At 42.2% G+C, this 21,878-nt stretch overlaps 1 protein-coding gene across 1 annotated transcript in view; it reads right to left on the bottom strand.

Annotated features, from left to right (window-relative positions):
• The window catches only part of atg4a (autophagy related 4A, cysteine peptidase), a 39,617-nt gene that overhangs the window by 8,080 nt on the left and 9,659 nt on the right, over positions 1-21,878 (bottom strand). Inside the window, exons 4-10 of the mRNA XM_067997212.1 lie at positions 19,529-19,627; positions 16,426-16,527; positions 13,237-13,309; positions 11,611-11,690; positions 9,784-9,968; positions 9,057-9,135; positions 7,316-7,461 (exon numbers count right to left, since the gene is read on the bottom strand). Coding sequence (XP_067853313.1) covers positions 7,316-7,461; positions 9,057-9,135; positions 9,784-9,968; positions 11,611-11,690; positions 13,237-13,309; positions 16,426-16,527; positions 19,529-19,627 — 764 coding nt within the window. The remainder of the gene's footprint in view (positions 1-7,315; positions 7,462-9,056; positions 9,136-9,783; positions 9,969-11,610; positions 11,691-13,236; positions 13,310-16,425; positions 16,528-19,528; positions 19,628-21,878) is intronic.

The following is a 21,878-nucleotide window of genomic DNA, read 5'->3' as shown; positions in this document are numbered from 1 at the left end:
TCCTCTGTACTTTCTGTATTTAGCTTGGTTCTCTACTGTATTATGAACCTTACATTTGTCATAAGCCTCCTTTCTCAGTTTCATTTTAATCTCTATATCTTTAGTCATCCAGGGAGCTCTAGCTTTAGATGCCCTTCCTTACCCCCTAGTGGGAATGTGTCTGCTCTGTACTCGAACCATCCCCTCCTTGAAGACCTCCCATTGTTCAATTACTGTTTTGCCTACCAATTTTTGATTTCAATCTACCTGGGCAAGATCCCTTTTTAACTCACTGAAATTAGCCCTCCTCCTGTTAAGTATTTTAACACTTGACTGTTCCTTGTCCTTTTCCATAACTATTCTAAACCTAATGATATTATGATCACTGTTCCCCAAATGCGCCACTTGCCCCACTTCATTTCAGACAGTGCTGCAAGTCAGTGGCCGAACAGGTAAGGTGGTCCTTGCTGGACAAGTCATGGGAAACTTGGCAGTGCTCTTTACTGGGCCTTAGACTTTTAACTGGATAAACTGCAGCACTATATCTGTCCACACTGGGGGGGGCGGGCATCAACCCTTGATTATTGCTGACTTGCACTCAAGTTGTTTCGACTTGGTCAACGGGGTGTGTCCCTATGGGAAGAGAGAGTACATTCCATAACGTGCAATTTGAATCTACCTGTGTGGCTTTCTCAGTGGATGAGCGTAGTGACTCTTAAGCATGGTGATGGGCTTCTGCACATATCAGACACGTGGCTGACAAAAAATAATTTCCTTGCCAACCTGTTTAGAGCATTGATATTGACCCACGGAGAAAGACAGAGTTTATCCTCAAAGATAGAACAAAACAAAAACACTTATTCACTCTGTAGGAGACACTAAGTCTTCCCCATACAGATGTTCTTGTTCTTAACTGGGCTGTATGGGTGTGGGGGGGGGGGGGGCGGGGTGGTGGAAGAGAGGCACCAAACTTGAAGCAAGGTTCTTCCCTAGAAAGTACTTATTAAAATCAGTGGGTGAGTCAACCTATACTGCTGATTTGCATTTCCTAGCAACTGGTGTGCAGTAACATTGGCAGGATGTAAATGGTGGTGTTCCCCAGGGGTCAGTGTTGGGACTATTATTACATATATAAAAATATAAAAGATCTGGACTTGTGTAGAGGGGACACAATATCAAAATTTGCAGATGAGACAAAAATAGGGAGCATGGTGAGGATTTTGATAAAGTAAATTGGGAAAAATTATATCCACTGGTCAGTGAGTTGATAATTAAGATAATATTTAAGATCATCACGAAAAAATAAAGGGGGTAATCAGAAACAATGGTGACAGTAGAATCCATCATAGCTTTTAAAAGGGAAGTGGATAAATATTTGAGAAAAAAAAATAAAAGTGTATGAGGAAAAGGAAGTGCAATTGAACTAAGTGGATAGCTCTTTCTGAGAGACAGTCCAGGTGCAAAAGGCCAAATGGCCTCCTTTGGTGCTATAAAATTCTATGATTCTATGAGCTAGCAGTGCAGCAAAATCGCTAATTCATGCCATACCTCCAAGTGTATGCCAGGAGATCAAGAGCTGCTGCAGCTGCATCTTAACATTCTGGTAAATCTGTATCATTCCAAGAAGTTCACAGAGAAAATCCTGTTTGGAAATATAATCATCACTTCATCTGATTGCCTGTAAAACTCCCTCCCTGACAATATCCCCTGGAAATCTCTGGCTTTCCTGTTCGGTGAGCCAGTACAAATTCTCCTGAACTTTCCATGCTATTAGCAACCATTAGGATCAATCTCATGAGATATGTTTAAATGTCTTTGTTATAGTTGTCTCCATCCGTATGCCATCTAATGTTAAAATAGTGTTTCTGCTCATATTGCAATACTATTTTGCCAGCAGGTGGTGCTATTGCACTTTGTAAATTAAATAGTGATAATACCTGTATTTATTCAAAGGTCTGGAACTGTGTTCAGTGCCTCACAAAGAAGAGTGGAAATGTTTTGTCTACTCCCACCTTAACATTTATGTTTCTGCCCTTCTTTTAGGGTTACAACAATACCTCCCAACCTGCAATGTGATAAAAGGGTGGAATGGGCTCCCAAAATCTTCTAAAGAAACTCATAGTGTACGGACGCCAGAGAACAGGGGAAAAAAGGCAGAAGAACAAAGGAGGCAGACAGACTGTCGGTATTTTCAAGACGATGTACCAAGAAATTCAAAATAATCAAGTGCAGCATTTCATTGTGGTAGAACTTCATTCCAAAACTCTGAGCAGCACGAAGCAGTTGGGAGGCCAGGTAATTTGAATGGGGTATGGAATAAATAAAAGGGTGAGCTCCAGGCTGAGGTAAAATAAAAAGGCAGCACTAGGCATTAGGTAAATGTAATGGGGAGCACTCAAGTGAAGCAAAAAAATTAAAAGGATACCACCTGAAAGAAGTAAGGCTGAAAACATGACACCGGGAGAGAAATAAAACAACAAAGGGAGCATCTTAGACAAGTCGTACCATAAAAAGAATACTCGAGAGAAATCAAATCAAAAGGGGCCACCTGAAAGAAGTACAATTAGAATGGAGAGTATGAGCAATGCTTGCTGTGGGATGTTTACACATGAGAAAGCCAAGTGTAATAGATGGGGGAGGAGATACAAACTTTTCAGTTGATACAAAAGCTTAAGGGAGAGGAGAGCGCAGAAACTCAAGGGCAGACAAAAGCGAAGGGATCATTGAAGGTGAATGGATAGTATTCAACTCAGTAAGCGAGTCACTCCAGGATAAGTCATGAAACATAAGTATTAAGGGAACCAAGGAAATGGGAAGATTGAATAGACCAAGATTAGTAAAAGCAGCAAGAAAGATAAAGCCTGTGAAGTTACTCAGAAGATTACAATAACAGATACAAGACACGATTGCAGAAAGAAGCCAATTTATACAGGATACATCAGCTCGAAAACCAGAGATAGCAAAGTAAAGGCAAAGACCAAAAGGCACAGGGAGACTGTAGCTGTAGGGTACTCTTTATTCAGAAAGTCGGATAGCCACGTGTGTTGTAGGGACAATACCTATAGCATGGTGAGTTGCTTATCTGGATCTAAAACAGTGTACATTGAGGAAAGGCTTCTAATGGGATCGAAGTGGTGGTCCATATAGGGGTATACGCCATAACAGAGGCCTTAAAAGTCACATATATAAGGATTACCCTAAAACTCAAAGATGAGGAATGCAAAATATGCCATTGTGCCGATGCATGGTAAAGATGAGAAACTGACCAAGAAAATTTGAGATGTAAATAAGTAGCTGGCAACCTGGGGTGAAAATAATGATGCCACCTATATAAGCATTTTCAGGACATAAATGACTGGAAAGATGGATTGAACCTAAACAAAGAAGGAACAATGAGGCTTGCAAGGAGCATAGAAGCAGTTATCAAGAATCATTTAAACAAGATGGGCACTGGATAAGGTCAAGGAAGGAACTGGATCTCAGACAGGGCAGTTTATAAACTGGAAGGTAGTCAACAGGCAGGCATGGACACCAAAAACTCAAGAATATACAGGATCCAGAAACAAGCGGACACAGAGGACCAAAAAAGGAGGCAAGTTTATGTATTAAAAATCTTATGTTTGGCATGCACTTTCATTTCTGTGTTATGATTTTGAGTCATTCTTTTTATGTTGACACTTAACATTAAAACTGCCTATGTAAATATTAATAATGGGGATTTGTATGTAAACATTTTCCTGCCAACAACAACTTGCATTTATATAGTACCTTAAATGTAGAAAAACATCCCAAGGTGCTTCATAGAAGTGTAATCAGACAAAAATTAACATTGAGTCAAAGGAGATATTAGGAAGGGTGACTAAAAGCTTGGTCAAAGAGTTGAGTTTTAAGGAGGGTCTTAAAGAAAGCGAGGTCATGAGGGGAGATAGAAGAAAAACAAAAAAGTACGTAGGATCAGAACATTCCTAGTCAATATTTATCCCTCAACCAAGATCATTAAAAACAGATTATCTGGTCATTACGTCATTGCTGTATGTAGGACCTTGCTGTGCGTAAATTGTCTGCCACATTTCTGTTGTTATAACAGTGTCTACACTTCAAAAGTACTTCATTGGATGTCCTGAGGTTGTGAAAAGCGCTATATAAATGCAAGCTCTTTCTTCCTATATATCAGGGACATCCGGGAGGCTAATGAAGTTGATCCTGTGGAAGGTGAAAAGTTACAAAATGATTAGGGGAGCCACGAGAGGCAGTGCACATCTTGACTTGGTAATGCAAATAACCTAGACAACATACAATAAGTGGAGGCTGTGACATTCTTAGAGAATAGTGACCAAACAATGATCAAGTTTGAAATCATCTGGAATTCAGAAATACCAAGCACCAGGAGCCAGGTATATAATTTTAAAAGGCCTAATTTTGGAGAAATGAGAATGCAGCGTGAGCAAATTGACTAGTGGAGTTTGTCAGTAGAGGTAAAGTGGAACACCTTTAAAAGCATAATCCAGAGCATGTAGGCTAAATAGATACCTGGGATCAACAAGTGTAGACTAAACAAGGGTGACCCTAAATGGATGAACAAAAAATCAGAAGCAAAATAAGGAAGAGCAGCCTCTACGAATCTTGAAAGGAAAAAGGTGAAGGTGCTCACTGGGATGAAAATAGGAATTTGCAGAAACATGTTAAAATAGTAATCATAGGGGAAAAACAGACATGGATGGTGGTGGGGGAGGGGGGGGAAGTATAGATGAAAATACAAAATGTAACAGTGAGAATTTGTTTCAGGACTTTATCATAAAGAGCGCAGCTAAAAGAGATGAGAACTTTAAAATATCAAACAGGACTGAGACAGAGAATGAGCACAAGATCATTAATATTCTGAATGTCTACTTCCTCCAAGTATTCACAAAGGAGAACATGAGCAAATGCCCTCCCCAGGTAGCGATAACCTAATTAGAATTTGATAACCTAATTAGAATTAATATTTGATATAAATTAGATGGAAGTCCTAGACAGGATAAAAGGGCTCAAAACAAACAACTCTTCAGGGATAGATGGTACTTATCCCAGAACACTGAAAGGGACAGGGGAGGATTTGTGAGGCACCAACGGTGATCATGAAGGTGTCAATGAATACTGAGGAGGCTCCATTAGACAGGAAAAATGCCAACCTGGTGCCAATTATCAAAAAGGATGCAAAATAATGGAATAGATTATAAAGCCTAAACTTGAAGATCACCAGTACAATAATAACATAGTAAACATCAGTCAACATGGATTCAGAAGTGCTTGTGGAAAACCCTAAGTTATCAAGTATCTAGACTTTCAAAAAGCATTTGAGAAAGTTCTACACAAAAGACTACTAGCTCAAAGCTTTTAGGATTGAGGATTTTGTGAATGAGTAAGAAACTGGCTGAGGGGAAGAAAACAACAATAGATGATATTCAATATGGACAAGTGCAATGTACTGCAGATAGGAAGTAAAAATGGCCAACATATGTATTCCATGAATAGTGTCAAAATAGCCAAGTATGAAATTGAAAGAAATCTAGATGCTCAATTCTAGATCTAGATGTTCAACCATCGCAGAAACACTTGGACTTTTCAGCCTTGATCTTACAGAGATATACAAGATAGAAAACGGTGTGGAACAGGTAAATGCGGAATTACTTCAAACAACGTTGCAAGAGGAACACAGGTTCAAACAAGTAAAAGGCAAATTTTGAATTAATGTAAAGATGTTCTTCATAAAAAGAGCGATCCTCCCCTTTTCTGCAGAGGAAACTAAATCTGGAATCTTTTAAGAACCTTTTTTTTGTTGCAGTAGGGAGGAGGAAGTGAATCAGTGCTGGGGTGAGAGCATGGTTTTCTGTGCAACAAGCAAATCAGTTATTATCTGGGCCTGGGAGTCATGAATACAGCTATTTTACTCAGTGATGCTGTTTAACACTGAGACATCTCTATTAAAACAGCACAGTTGAGAGGTCTGTTCACCTCTGTATCATGCATTATTTTGTAGCAGTGAGGATAGGGCAGCAACCTACTGCCAAGCTCCTGCTAATGTAGCTCGTGGTCTGGCTGCCGTGAGGTACACAAAAGCAGCCTATGGTGATTCAGCCAATAGTTTCCCTCACTGTGAGAGAGAGTCTGGCCTCTGCTGTCTGCATGCACCTGAAGGTAGGACAGAGAATAGATTATCCTAGTGGGGAATTACAGAGAAACCCATGTCCCGACTCGCTATAGCAGATTGTTAGAGCACCAATGGACGCCTGCTGCCTGGACATCCTGCTGTTATGTCTAGCCTGAAGGCAGTCCCATCCAAGAACTGAAGTCCACTCTGAGCCCCGACTCTGTATCGAGGAGGCTTAAGTGCATGAAATGGTTCCGTCTGATCTCCACCCCGATCAGATGGAGCTGCTTATCTGTGCAAGGCCCCGGAATATCCTTTGGAAACCTCCCCCTCACAACATAAGCCTTCTCTAGAAAATTCCCTTTGTGCCATTCCATTCTGCACAGAGGGATTGCCTTTATAATGTGCTGCTGCACACTCTCCACTCCCTCGCCTTCTTCTGTCCCCGGTGGAGAGCCCTGTATTCGAGGATCCTCCCCAGCAATGGTGTGGTGGCCTCAAATATCTATTTTGGCCACTTTACCAACACCCAAGCCACATGGCCGTTTTGCGGCCAAGACTAAACAATTTCCCACATTTTTGTACACAGCCAGAGGTTTTTTTTATTTCCCGAGGGGGCCGCGCCTCAACTTTTTACTTCATTTTAGTCCTTCACTCTTTATCTTTGATCACCTGTGCGCAGAGGGCCGAACAGATCAGTGGACCTCCTGGTGGATCTGCTCCTGGGCCTGGCGGAGACATGTGTCCCTAGTGGAGAGCCTTGTATTCGAGGGCCATCCACAGATCCAGGATGCACAAGATTGATGGGGGTGGGGTGAGGGTTGCTATAACTGCTGCAGTTGAGGCCTTGTGCGCACCTGGTGACCTGGGAAAGGAAACTGGCATTCACCAGTTTGTTTGAAGCTTTCTGCGACCGGCGGGCAGTGCTAGACACTCCGTGTATTATTAACATTGAAAACCGGATCCTGATTTAAATATTTAAACACTTTACATACACATGTTTAGTTTGACTGGACCACTTGTGTTAGTGGTGCCCTCCACTTGAGGGGCCACTTGTTACTGGTTCTTGTCCTGGTGGCTTTAGGCTCATGCCAGGTTCCACTCTATTGCTCAGACAAAACAGTCGAACTTTCAGAGGCAGCCTGGTCGCAGAATCTGTTAGTCTCGGTTGAGACAGCAAACAATGGATTGAGTAGCGTCACTCACTAAAGCTACTGAGGGATCGAGATGTGTAATTTTCATACGATGCGGTGTCCGCTGGCAGTGATAACTGTAATCATCCACACTCCCATCATCCTCTGTGTCTACTGCAGCCTGCGTCGTGTGAGGGTCCAAATAGATTAATTCATCTCCTGTGTAGACAGTAGAAAACATCTCAACCATATACAGAATTTTTAATGTAACAGCAGATGGATTATGCGAATAACATACAGTAACTGCTCAATATGAAATCTCGTAGAGACATTTTACTTTAAGATAACTACCATACCAGCACTAACTGATAACACACACATGCAGGTCTGCATTGCAGTATCGCACTGACACTACAACATTCTACATCATTGTACAATACTGGTATTATATGAAGTGTCCATTGTGTAATACAATACTGATGCTACAACACTAGCGCATTACTGACTATATCTCAATGCACTTTCTGGCACTGTTGCACCAGCAACTCCCAGTGTGCAAATTCTTATAATATTTGCAAGACCCTTGCTATCCTCTTTTTAGTCACGTATTCTCAATCAGATGTCTTCAGTCAAGGCATACCTCTGTAACTACAATTCCACTGAACGGTATCATTCAATTATTATATTGAAGTGCAGCATATGGACTGTACCAGTGGAGACTTTTGTAGTTTTTCAGTAATAAGAATATAGAGCATCAGGTTAGCATATGAAGGAGGATTATTTGCTCTATGATGAAATAGGAAGGGTATGTGAGAACAGAAAAGTTATTGTAATGGGAATTATTGTAATGGGAAACTTCAGTCAACCTAATATAAACTGGGAAAATCCAAGCAGCTTAGAGTCAGAATTGGTAAGTGTAAAACACAACTGCTTCAAAGAAGCCATGAGAGAGAATGCTCATTTTGGTCTGTAATTTGTAAATGACCCAAAAGATCGACACAAAATAGAAATCATAGCACACTTGGAGGATAGGTGCCAAAGAAAGATCAAGTTTAACATAATCTGGGAGTTGGAAATACCCAAGACCAGGAACCAATTCAACAAAATGAGGAAGCAGCTAAAAATAGATTGGGGAGCTTGCTCAACAGCACTTAAGCAGCAGACGTGGAGCACCTTTAAAGGTATAATGCTGAGCATGCAGGATAAATGCACACCAAAAACCAACAAGCTCAGACTAAACCAATGTGATGCTAAATGGATTAAGAAAAATTAAAACAGATAATGACTAAACCTCTACAAATCCTGTAGGGATGATTACAAAAAAGCAGCAACATGTTAAAAGAGCGAACAGATGAGCAGAGAGAGAGACTTAAAAAAAGCACAGCAGCTGAGGCTAAACATAACAATAAAAACTACCATCTGTACCACAACGGTAAGAGGGCAGTCAGAGAAAAGGTGTATAGGCATGGTGAACAGGAGAATTTAAATCACATTATGCAAGAATGTAAGCAGTTGCCATTTGGCAAAGAAGAGCTGGCAACTATCAGTAAGGCTGTACGTAAATGGCCAGACCAAGTTGATGATACATTTTGAATGAATGAACTGCTACACTCTGCTGTGCCAGTACTGTACATTAATGTATACAAAATCCATAGTGCAGTACAATACTCAAACTCTGTTTTTCCTACGTGGATCTGATTTGCCTAAAGTAAGTTGCAGCATTTACTTATTTACTTGGTATTACTCAGCGCTATTATTTTAATTTTGCACCTGCAACAAAGCTGATAACTCAAGTAATTACTCCAGGTACTTACCAAGAAATCCTATAAAATAATAAGCATTGTTTGGTTTTCCTCCCAAGACTCCTAAAGACTGAGGCATCTTAAAACATTCCTGGAACAGGAAAGGAGCCAATGAATATCAGAATTTAAATAAAATGTCTCTATTTATCAGCATAAAGCAACAGTCCTCGGCTTTTAAAAGTAACTGACAATGCATGAATAAAAATCTGCAAATGCTGGAAATCTGAAATAAAAAGAGAAAATGCTGAAACTACACAACAGATCAGCCAACTTCTGTGAGGAGAAAAGACAGGTTAATGTTTCAGGTGTATACTCTTCCTCAGAACAATACCATGATTTGGGTTCACCCCTGCATTTTCCCACAAGCAAAGTTTCCAGTCTCAGCCTGGCTAACTATGAGAGCCACCATGGAGGCAATAAAATTCAGAAGCCAAAGTTTCTAATGCACCATATTAGTGGCAGTTATAGAGTTGCTTAGATTGAGGCCTAAGAATGGCAGTAGACTGCAATCTACAAACACTGTGGGGCTACACAATTGCAAAACAGAAGGGGACAAATGGCCACCCTATGTCTCATGTCCTTACCCTGACGTGGCTCCAGCTCAGGTTCACCTTCCTCTGGTCCCTGTACCAGTCACTCCTCACTTTAAAAACACCCCCTAGTTTATTTTAGAATCAGTAAGCATAAAGTTTAAGAGACCTCCTAACAAAGCCTGCCAGAGAGACAGATTTAAACTTGCCTTTAATGCGTTGATGTAAACCGGATTGATGTGGTTTATTCCCATACGAAGAGGTATGATCAGCAAGAGTGGTTTCCAGTCCCTATGATGCACAGACACAGTCTGGTTTTTGGACACGTCACCTCTGTATAATGAGGTATCAGTTTGTAACCTGCAATTCTCAGACCAATGTTTGCACAGTTTTTCTGAAAGAATTTTAAAAAGATGGAGAATACAAGAGAAAGGTGTTAAATATATTTCTTCACAGAGTGTCAGTGCCAACACGCTAGTTGTCTTGAGCATGGCAAAGCTAGCTTGCACCATTGAATATTAATGAGATACTTTCAGTACCTTTCTGGCACAATGAATCAATCAAGTTGTTACTGTGGAAATGGTCTGATAAAACACAAAATAGGTCATTTCAAGGATTAACCTACATAATTTAAACTTCTAAAAGTGGCCGAGGGGAGGGGGTGGGGCCAGTGGAAAGAATCCAGAAAGAAAGGCATGAAGGTGGTTTTTAAACAGTTCACTTGAGGATTTAGGAAAAAAATACAAATAAACATTCTGTGGCAGTGTGCCAGATATATTCTACTCTGAGAACAGTGCTCAGATTTGCTGCACATAGAAATGCAATAAAATAATGACGGCAATGCACTTTAACATTGTTTCTACTCCCTTGGCACAAAGCTTTCTTTTATAGAAATCACATACAAAATCTAACAAAAATACTCAGTTGGCATAATTTTTTTTATGTCAAAGAGAGTACTATTTCTATTTAAAAAAAGACAAATGATGCATTGCTTAATGTGACATTTGGGCTACGAGCACATTAGCTGAATCTCTGACCTAAAGACTAGAAACAAGTCAATTCTGAAGTTGATGTTTTGGGTCCAAAATTTACAGCTATTCTTATTATCTCCATTGCTCATTGTTTGCAAAGCCTTCAGAAGAAACCAATGCTTACTGGCAGACAGTGCAGTACTGATACTTGTGATAATTTCTTAATTTAAAAAAATCGTTGCGGGGTTCAGTTTTGAAAACTAATGTTTCAGATATTGGGGATCCCCTAATCTAACAACCTGCAGGAGACAGGGTCAAAGGCATTGAAATTCCCCAGTGTGAATATTAACTCAATGAAATTCCTTTGTCCACTATTTTAACCGAGATGTTAACCTGCTTATTCATATTCCTTTAAATGGATAAATGCATCCATTAAAATAGCGCACAAAGGAATTTCAGATTCGCTGCTTTTGGAGCCCAGTTCTGTAACACCAGAGATATCCCATCATGTTCTTTTAGTAACTTCTTAACCTAGTGGAATGTGCCAATAAGGGGAGTGAACAATCCAGAAGACTGGTTTAATAAAAGGATCTTGAACCATTAGTGCACCAGAATCCAACTCTTCCGCAGCAACAACTGGATGATGGTAAGGAATCTAATTCCTATGATACTCCTGGGTGTTTATCACATGTTCAGTAGAAAGAAAAAGGTCAGGGAATTCCCAGAATAGGTGGTTTCTCTGTTGTATCACAACGAACAAGGCAGATGCTGCCAATTAATACTAGGAGCTGTTTAGTTTTAAGGCAGTGTCCCATTTAGTGGCTCCTCTTGGACTAAAAAAAACATGTTGTGGCAGGAAAATAAATTCTCACTCAAGGTAGCTTTCCAGTAAGCCTGGTTAATTTTACAACAACCCCGCTGGTATGTGGAGCTGGTCTCCACATCCAGCAGTAGAATTCAAGCCATTTTGTGCCAGCTTAAACTGATTCATCTAACTCCCCACACCCTGTGTTAAGTAATGGAAAAAGCACTTGTTCACCAAGTAAGCAAAACATTAAAACTCACTGATATCTTCAATAACTACAGTATTGTCCATAGAAATGTAAACTGCCAGAGCATTCCAGTCATCAAATAAAGCAAGCTTCCTGTGGAAAAAAAATAATCTTGTAAATTTCTATGTGAAGAGAAGATCGGAGAGGGGAGAAAATGGATACCTAGGAGTGATTACACACGGGAGGGTCAATATTAGATACAAGCCAGTAATTGAAGAATTGAGATAAAAACATTTTTAGATTCTTCATAATACACACCAGTTAGCACTTCCATTAGACTGCAGCCTTGTCGTCACTCTGGGATATTTTATTACACGGTTAAGGATACTTAAAGGTTCTGTGTTGGATCTAATGTACCTCCATGACTGACATTTAAGGAAATTGATGCCACCTGTTGTTTATTTAAGAACAGTGTGTGCATGTGCTATTCTAAAATGGAACGATTTAAAACAAGTTGGGTGGTGTGGTTGGCAATATGGTGGTTTAAGATATTGGCCTTTTGCCTCTGGGATCTGGGTTCTTATCTAGCCACAAGTGATGTGACAATCTCCTCCGTAGATTGGCTGTAAAGGTGCTATATGAAATAAATTTTGGGAGTATTGCACAGTTCTTAATGGTCATAGCCCAAAACTGCCCCTAAATTGGCAGGTTCACTCAAAGAGGCCACAGGTTGGCTTGTATTGAGAATGGAAAAATGCCTCACTATTGCAGTAGGGAATGTTCTTTAATGTTGAGGCAGAGTAGAGGGAACCCTACTCTGAATCTAACCATGAAATAACCTGACCTGGGTTGCTTGTTTTTGACACAATGGGCATGATTTTAGCTCAGAGCCAGGAACTCAGTGCATGGGTAGATGTTCGCATGGGGAACCTGGATGTCAAGTGAGTGCGTTGCATTCTGCAATTGCAACTCAATTGATGGTAAGTATTTGTGCTTCCTGGTTTCCCAGCCAAATTGACAGGCTGGCTGCTGGGAGGGAGGGAAAGGAGCCGCAAGTCAGAGAGGGCGGGAGAGAGAGATCGCGGGCCGCGGAAGAAATTGGGGGTGGGGACGTGGATGACACGGGTGGGCCTTGGAGAAGATCGGGGGTGGGGGTCCACCATCGGAGGGATCGGGCAACCGCGAGGGTCCGATCACACCAGGTGAGCTTGTTGGCCCTTCTCATCTGCTTTCACCTGACGTGAATCAGAAGTGATGGAAAACCCAAACCCCAGATAAGGTTAAATTCGTTATACATTTCTAATTCACAAAAAATTAAGTGCCTCAACTATCGCAATGAGGTACATTGCCCCTTTAAGTATTGGCCCACTGGAGTTAAGTGGGGACGGGGTTTCTGTTGCACCCACGCATCCTAACGCACCTGGGTTAAACCCAGAAGTGGGCACGTTGGAGCCGGGATGGGGTCCTCCCGAAGATTTCAACTATTTTTACTATCCATCTGCCCCCAGCCCACCCGTTCTTGAGGGTTAAAATTACCCCTTATATGCTCAAAATATTCCATTCCCCAACACTAACCATGATGAACACAAAAAAAAAGTCAACAAAAAAAAGTTCTAAGCAGAAGGATGCTAATGATCATCTATTGTTTTTGTAACAGTTTGATGGGATATTCCCTCCATTATTCTGAATTTTCACTTACTTTAATACTTGGGCGACTGTGTTGGGTCCGTACCATTCCCCTACAGATTTACCCTCTCCCACTCCCATCTGAGCTGTTAGAGAAATAAAACAAGGAAAGTGTTTGAATTCAGTCAGGACAGTTATTAGTATGCATCACAGTCAAATCCTGACATAAAACCATCTAATCCAGTAAGTGATAGAGGTCATGATCCAAGCCTAATAAGGCTCAGATTTAAAACAAGTTGTTTACAAATATTTTGTAGCACAGTTGATTGGTCATCCAACCCAAACAGACACAATTAGCCTTTTAAACTTTTGCCACTGTCTTGAAGTAACATTTTAAAGCATATTAATTATACTCAAATTTGGCATTTTCTATGCGAGATGGTTCAACCCAATTCCATGCTTCAGTCAGGCTCTCCATTTGTCTGGCATCAAAAAATACTGCCTATATTACTGAAACCCTGAACTTGGATTAACCACTTGAGGGTAGTACCAGAAGTAACAAATGTACATTTTAAAAATTCTAGATTCCCTCTAACTGTCACTTAGTAATTCAGAATTTGGATCGATGTCTTGAATGATGTTCAAACTCAACTTTCCACAGAGAGCAAGTTTGGCTCGTAGTAGGGTCAGGTGCTGTATGGAGTGTCTCAGGGTTACAAAGCGCTCTGTCATGGCAGCAGTGGTAGTAAGATGACTAATCCCCTAACTATGTGTGCCAGGACATCGTATGCCAGCAGTCCTGGGTATATCTAGTTCTGAGCAGGTTAATACATATTGACATGAATTCCCCAAAAAATATTCACGGTACACTGTTAATTAAGAACACATCCAACTGCTATAAATGAAAATGCTGTTGAGAGGAGTAAGGAGTTCAAATCTGCAGCCTTTCCTTTCTTCTCCTTATCCTGAGCACAGGGTTGTTACCAGTATAGACAGAAACTTTCTTGTCCAGGTTACCACAAGAAAAACTTTTCCTTTTTCCTCCCCACTTTCCTTCCTTTAGGATGTGACCGCCACCCACCCCACCACCACCGCCCCACACACCTTTCCTCAACAATGCCAAGACTGGCACCCTGCAAACGTCTGGTGACAGAACTTTAGCATCCTTCACACACATCATGAATTGATGTTATCAATGATTGACCTGTTGCACACCTCAGTATACTCATCGCAAAATAACTTCTGATATGATTCTCAATATCGCTTTCTGTTTTCTTCCAGGGCCTTCAAGGAATGCTGAAGCAGCACGAGGGTGATTCCTCAGAGGAGCTCAATGCCTCTGAGGGTGCACCGTCACATCATATCCAGCCGTGCACCAACACAGATACTCGCACTTGGGTCCTGTTGGATAGCTGGGTTGTCACCTGGTGATTCACCACTCGCAAGTGAGCACGAGCGGACACTGGTGGCAGGGGCAGCTGTGGAGAGTCCGCGTCGGTGGACGCACTCCTCTCCAAGCTTTGCTCAGCTGGACGCAGATGCTGAACCCAGGGGCCATCGTTGAGAAGGAGAATGACAGAGGTACAGCCGTACCTTTGCGAGGTACTGGGAGACGTGCCACGCACACTCTCCGCAATAGTGGAGAGGATGGAGGAGTCCACCTCCAGCATTAGTGGAATGGTGACACAGGTAATCGTAGGAATGTCTGCGATGGAGAGAATGGCAGCTTCAAGCACAGCTCATAAATGAGTCCATTTAGGCCATGACAACGACCATGCAGACTCTCGATGCCAACATGTCTGCCGCCTTAAACAGGCAGACAAATACTTTAGCCGTGGCCTTGCAACGCATCACAGATGCTCCAAGCTGTTGTCCAGCAGAGTTAGTAGGAAGGATGTGGCCATGGCCCTGGAGAGGGATTATGGCGAAAGGGGACATGGAAGTGGGGACTCCACTCAAAGCGTTCCCACATCTCACCCCTTGACTCCCCATCAATCAGTACCCGCAATGCTGCCTCCTCTCCTGATGGCCGAGTCTGCCCCCGCACAGGTGCAGGTGGAGCAGTCGTTGGCTGGGCCCTCACAGGCTCCAAAACCTAGAGGGCATAGGTCTAGAGCATCTCAGCAGTCAGGGCAGGGACCTAAGCAACCTGCCACTACCTCTGCTGAAGCCACAGTGGGTGCACCACGTAGAAGCAGTAGGAAGAGGAAGGCGAAGGTTTTGTAATCACCAAGGGTATGCACAAGGGTGTCTGACTAAATGTCATGTTTTTCATTTATATTTGTTTTTTCTTACATGCACATAAAATGTCATACTTGTCACCACCACCACCACTGCCACGTCTTGTCCATTCTTGAGACATCGCTCAACAGAGAGGGTTACAAGTGGAGGAGCTCCCATGCACTCATGAAGCATCCCTTTTGTGAAAGCGCCCTTGCATGTGCTTCATCATGAACGGCAAGATTTGATGCCACCCATTGGGCATGTTTACAATGGGTGTATGTGTGGTTGAAGGATTGTTTTGTGCAAGCGGAGGTGGGGGGGGCAGTGGGGGGAAGCGTGCTGGTGGTGTTGGTGGTGGTTGTTCCAGGCAGTCTGAGTATTTCACTATCTTTAGTTTGCAGATCTCCTTATGAGAATCTATCAGATATGAGTGACTCCCTGGCATCACAAGCAGCCATGTGTGCTGCTGCTTTGCCAATGGGTTGCCCATTGTCCTCCTCCTTGTCTTCTTCAATGTTGTCAGCAGATGCAGATGCATCATAAGTGCATGGGAGCTCCTCCATCTGTAACCCTCTCTGTTGAGCGATGTTGTGTAGGACGCAACACACGACTATTATTCTGCACACCCTTGCCGGTGAGTACTGAAGGACTCCCCCAGATCAATCCAGGCACCTGAACCGCAGCTTGAGCATTCCAATGGCTTGTTCAATGACAAACCTGATCAAGTTATGCCATGAGGTAAAACCCAACCTGTAACCCAGCTCCACCACAGTTACTGCACTATGAAAGGATTCCACTTTCTCAATGTGCAATTCCTTTGTGACCAGAACCACAGCGTGCAAGTGAATGCTCCACCCCTTCATACTATGCCAGAGGATTTCAATTTAGAAAAGTGTTAAGGACACCTCGGTGCTAAAAGTTAATGTATTTCTATGCTATTTTTATATTTATATTGTTTTGGAGGGGGGAGTGGATGTGCAATGAATTCTTATTTACGGTTTTACTGTTGTAACAAGAACACACTTGTTGTCTCCCTTACCCATTTGATGAATCGAGTAACAGCTGTCCTTCCTATCCAGAAAACACTGCAGAATCCTGTGATACTGCTCAGGCTGCCATTTGCCTTTCTCCCATCGCCAATCTGCAACAATACCAATCATTTAACCAACTAACCAAACATACACATGAAAAATAAAAATAATGGTTGAAAATAACTTTAAAGAGTCAGTGTCCCCCATTTAAAAACTATTTACCAAGTATTAACTGTAACACTCGCTAGTTTCAGTATTTTTTATTTAAAATAGAATAGCTGGGAAGGAAAATCAGCTGGGAGGAATTACTCAGCCCTGACTGTTGGTGAAGCTGAATTAACATCAGTAGAGACACAGCCATTAACACTATGAGTCCGACAGCTAAATTAACTCATTATAAACTAATGGCAGTTTAGTAAAAGAACTTTTCTTAATTTTACAGAGGAAACAACCCCAATGGGAAGCAGCTGAATTCATATCAATAGAGACACAGTAATTAACACAAGATGCTGGCTGAGAGGGGTTAATGATCCAGACAGTGTGAGGCAGCTGACTTAATATTAGTAGAGATTTCATCAGTCATTAACCCTGATTGAGTCCCTTAAATTGTATTATGCATCACAACATTTCAGAATGGTTTCCAGAGTTGTGTCATTATTAATGTTTGAAACAAAATATTCATAATTTTATGTAAATGACTTTGTGGAGGTGGGGGCCAAAGACAATGGCTTTGGTCTTCCCAATGTTTAACTGGAGGAAATTGTGGCTCATCCAGGACGAGCTGTCAACATAGAGGCAGTGGAAGGGTCAAGAGAGGTGGTGGAGGAAGAGCTGGGTGTCATCAGCATACATGTAGAACTTGATCCCATGTCTATGGATGGTGTTGCCAAGAGGCAGCGTGTAGATAATGAAGAGGAGAGGGCCATGAATAGGTCCTTGGGATAATCCAGAGTTAACGGCAGGGACAGGAAGAGAAGCCATTGCTGGAGATGCTGTGGCTACGACTGGATAGGTAAGAGTGGAACCAAGTGAGGGCAGTCTTATTGAGATGGATAACCGAGGAAAGGCGTTGGAGGAGGATGGTGTGGTTGACTGTGTCAAAGGCTGCAGAGAGGTCGAGAAGGATGATGTGGGATAGTGCACCACAGTCACAGAAACTGATACTTGTAACTTTAATTAGGAATGTTTTAGTGTTGGGCCAGGGGTGGAAACCTGATTGAAAAGATTCAAATATGGAGTTGTAGGAAAGAGGGGCACGGATTTGGGAGGCAACAACACATTCAGGGTCTTTGGAGAGGAAAGGGAAGTTGGAGATCGGGTGGTAGTTTGCAAGGACAGAAGGTTCGTGGGTGGAGTTTTTGAGGGGGGTGATGATGGCCATTTTGAAAGGGAGGGGGTTACTATCTGAGGAGAGGGAATTATTTACAATATCAGCTAGCATGGGGGCCAGGAAGGGAAGTTGGGTGGTCAGAAATTAGTGGGAATAGGGTCAAGAGGGCAGGAGGTGGATGTCATGGACAAGATGAGCTTGGAGAGGGTATGATGGGAGATAGGAGACGAAATAGAGAAAGATGCCACCAGGGCAGGGGGAACCTGGTGGGAGGTTTGGCTTAGTGAGCAAGGGCAAGGGAGGGATGCAGCACAGGCAGCTGAACGGATAGTCTCAATCTTAGTGACAAAGAAGTCCATGAACTCCTCACACTTGTTGTTGGAGATCAGGGTGGAGGGGGCAGGGGAAAGGGATTTAAGGAGATGATTGGTTGTGGAGAAAAGAAGCCGGGGTTATCTTTGCTCTCCAGGATGATCCTGGAATACTATCAGTTTTAGCAGAGAACAGCAAGGCCCGATAACGCTTGATGTGGTCCAACCAGATCTGGTGGTGGATGGCTAAACTGGTTGTGTGGCAAAAAATCATATGTCAGCACCCCTTGGACTTGAAGGAATGAAGATGGGGCCTTACCAGGGGGAACAACCAGAATGGGAGAGAATAAGGGTTTCACTGGGGACAAAGACATCAAAGATGGAGGTGAGGGAGTGGTTGAGCAGATCAACAGCTGCTGAAATATAATGGTTAAAGAGAGGGCCAAAGGCTAGCTAGCTGAGAGTTTGAAAGTGCAGTTGTAATTGGCTCGGAGAGTGGGGGAGTTTTTTCTAGGAGTGGCGCAGAAGGATGTGGGATTGGAAGGGGGTATAGGGGTGTGGGTGACGAGGGACTCAAGGAAGTGGTCGAAGATGGCCTTGTCTGCGATTGAGGCGATGGGAGTAGAGAGGTCATGTGAGATGGCAAGGACAAGGGGGTGGCTGTGAATATTGGTAGTTTATATGAAGTGGCAGGTTAAGGGAGTACAGGAGGGAAGTGAAATCAGAGGAGAGAGGGAAAGGTGAATTGAGATGGAGGTTGAAATCACTGAGGATGAGGAGTCACTCATTGCAAAGACTGAGGGAGGATATCTTGGTGAGAAACTCGGGGTAGGGTTCTGGCGGGGGGTGGGTGGGGGGAGAGGCGGTGCACGGTAGAGGACAAGGATTTTAAAAGAGACGCGAGAGGCTGGAACTAGGTGAGATGCTCGAAACAGAAGGTGCCAGGGGAGTAGGGGGAGAGACCAGGGTGTGATTTGGTGATAAGGGCACATTACCACTGCGGTGGTTTGGGCAAGCAGGTGATGGAATGTATAGCCGGGGGTGGGGGGAGGCTTTAGTAACCTGTGAACCATGTTTCTGTCAAAGCTATAAAGTCAATGAATTATTCACAATAAGATCGTGGATGGATACAGTCTTATTCACGAGTGAACGGACCGTTAATTTCTCCTCTTTTTCACTAATCAGGTCCCTCTGTGACATAGGGCAACCTGCTCCATGACCTCTCCTACTGAGCACTAGGTCGTTTACAAGATCTGCCTGCGGATAATTCTCTCCCTGTGGAAAGTGGTGTAAGAAATGGAGTTGAACATTTCCGCACAGTACTAAGATTATTACCTCACTGAGCAAAGGATTCCAAGAGTGAATCCAAGCCCAACCACGAGCTGGTGCTCCAACACAGTGTGGCACTCATCAGACTCAGTCTTTATCTAGTTCGGGTTTTTGTAATGAGAGGTTACCGTAAAGACTTACCTTTCCCTAGGTGTTTGCATATTAACGCTTGTGCCAGGATCATCTGTCCGCAACGCAGCATACACCCCCAACCAGCATCAGATGAGGGACCAGTTCCCCCTGTGTGAACAAAAACATGGGATTTACTACACACGTTCTGCAAGTGAGCAAGCTGCTGCCGACGTGATTCAGCTTTGGCAGATAAATATTTTATCTTTTCAGATAATTTAATTTTTTTTTAAATAAAAATAAAATATGCACACACATAAACATAATAGTGTAATTGTCCTTAACTATGGTTTGAATTTCTAATGTTTATATATTTTTTGTTGTCCCTTTAATGTGTTGGCACATTGAAAAACATATAAAATTACACATAAATATTCCAACAAAAACACAGCCACATACACAGATAGCTGGACAGATATGAATGTTATGGTAGAATGTGATTTTACATATACAGACTTGCATTTATATAACACGTCATCATAACTATCTGAACCCTTTCAAAGGGTTTCACACACCATAAATTACTCTGAAGTGTAATAATTGTTGTTATCTAGGCAAGCATAGCCATTTTGCACACAGCAAGATCTCACAAATAGCAATCGGCTGAATTACAGTTAGTGTAGTTTGAAGGACGAATGTTGGCCAACACCTTGGAAAACCCCTTCCTCTTCGAATAGTGCCATGGGATCTTTAAAATCCACCTGAATCCCAAGAGCAGGCACATCTGCCTCAGTCTAATGTCTCTTTCTAAGAATTGATTCTCCGTCAATGTTTCACTCCCTCAGTATTGCACTAGTGTCAGTCTAAATTATCTTCTCTAGGCCTGGGTTGGGGCTTGAATGACAACCTTCTGACTCAGAACTGATAGTGCTCCCAACTAAGTCATCTTGCTTTTTATTCAATGTTCGAAGCCAATGTCACTACTTTACACTGCAGTTTTATTTTTGTGATGGGGTTACAGTTTGTGTGATTTAGCCCTTTGTTTTACTCTGGTAATGACAAAGAATCTAACATATCACGTTAATACTGGTGATAATAATGTAGGAAATTACTGTTAATAATGACCCAAGATCATTTCCTATATTACCAAAATGTACACGGCAGGGCTCGTCATCTTCTGTGTTGGTTCAAGATCAAGTTCAATGCCAGATACAGTAATTGTTGTGTTTGTTCTTGTACAATGGATAATCTGGGGGCAGATTAAATACATGACCTCCAGATCCTAGGCTCATTTCTGATAAGTGATTTTCAGGAAAATTAATTGCACACTCTTGATTTAGATCTTGTAGAGCACAGAAAGTACATCATGGGGGAGAATCAAACCCTTCCTTTGAGCATAAAGGAAAATTCACAAAGCTGCCAATTCTGCAGGATTTGAGGAAGCACATACATCTGAAGGACTTGATGAGGAAACTCAAATTAGGTGCGTAACCTTCTAAAACAGTGCACCCATACAATCCTGACCCTCAATCCCATTTTTTTTCTTTCTTTTATGTCCCCCAAAGCGCTCTCTGAACACTTTATCATTCATTGCTAGCTACAAGGGTCCTATGTGAGACAAGTTTGGGCAATCTCAACCTAGTTCCTATTGAACCCATATCCATAACACAAATATGCCTATAATTCAGCACAAATTAGTAATTTCATTCAGAAGCCATAAGAACAGCTGGAATAGAAAGTAGAAATGTCACACTGGTGTAAGCAGAGGTGCTCTTCTGAGGTTAATGTTACAGCAGATCATTGGGAGCTTTCTGTAAGTAACAAATACACTGTCCTGCCAGGTAACAGGATATGGCTGACATCGACGATTCCTGATGAAACAACAAACACCTGCCAGTCATCATGACATCACCTGTGATGACGCCAATCCACATTTTCTAGCTGTCTGAAAACAGGTTTGCCAGTTGATCTGATTGTTCTTGGGAGGGAACAAGGAAAACCAACAGGCATCTTCACAACCAACAGACTTGGTTTATTTAGAATCAAGATCACATGTGAATATCAACTCTTTATTCTAACATCTTTCAGTGCCTTATGTTTTGGAAAACCATTGAATCCTATCATCTCTCTGTCTGAGATGAATGAGGTACCAGATGACCATGAAGCTCTTATTTATGAGTATGCTGTAAGAGACCATTGTAATGTTTACAGTTTAAACATCTTTGGCAAGTGGTAGAATGCAAGTTGGCACAAACAATTCCCTACACACCTGATCGGAGGTGTCACGGAGAGGTGATTATTGAAGGTCAAGCATTTCCCACATGTGGAAGATGCACAAAGACCCTGGATGCCTTGGACACACAATTCCCAGCTAAACAGCATCTACCTTCTCTCAGCTAGGGAAAGTGTATGGATTAGGGAG

This window comes from Heptranchias perlo, chromosome 15, assembly GCF_035084215.1.
Source record: "Heptranchias perlo isolate sHepPer1 chromosome 15, sHepPer1.hap1, whole genome shotgun sequence".
Lineage (NCBI taxonomy): Eukaryota > Metazoa > Chordata > Chondrichthyes > Hexanchiformes > Hexanchidae > Heptranchias > Heptranchias perlo.
The sequence above is the reverse complement of the archived record's forward strand: the minus strand, read 5'-3'. Positions and strand labels throughout refer to the sequence as shown.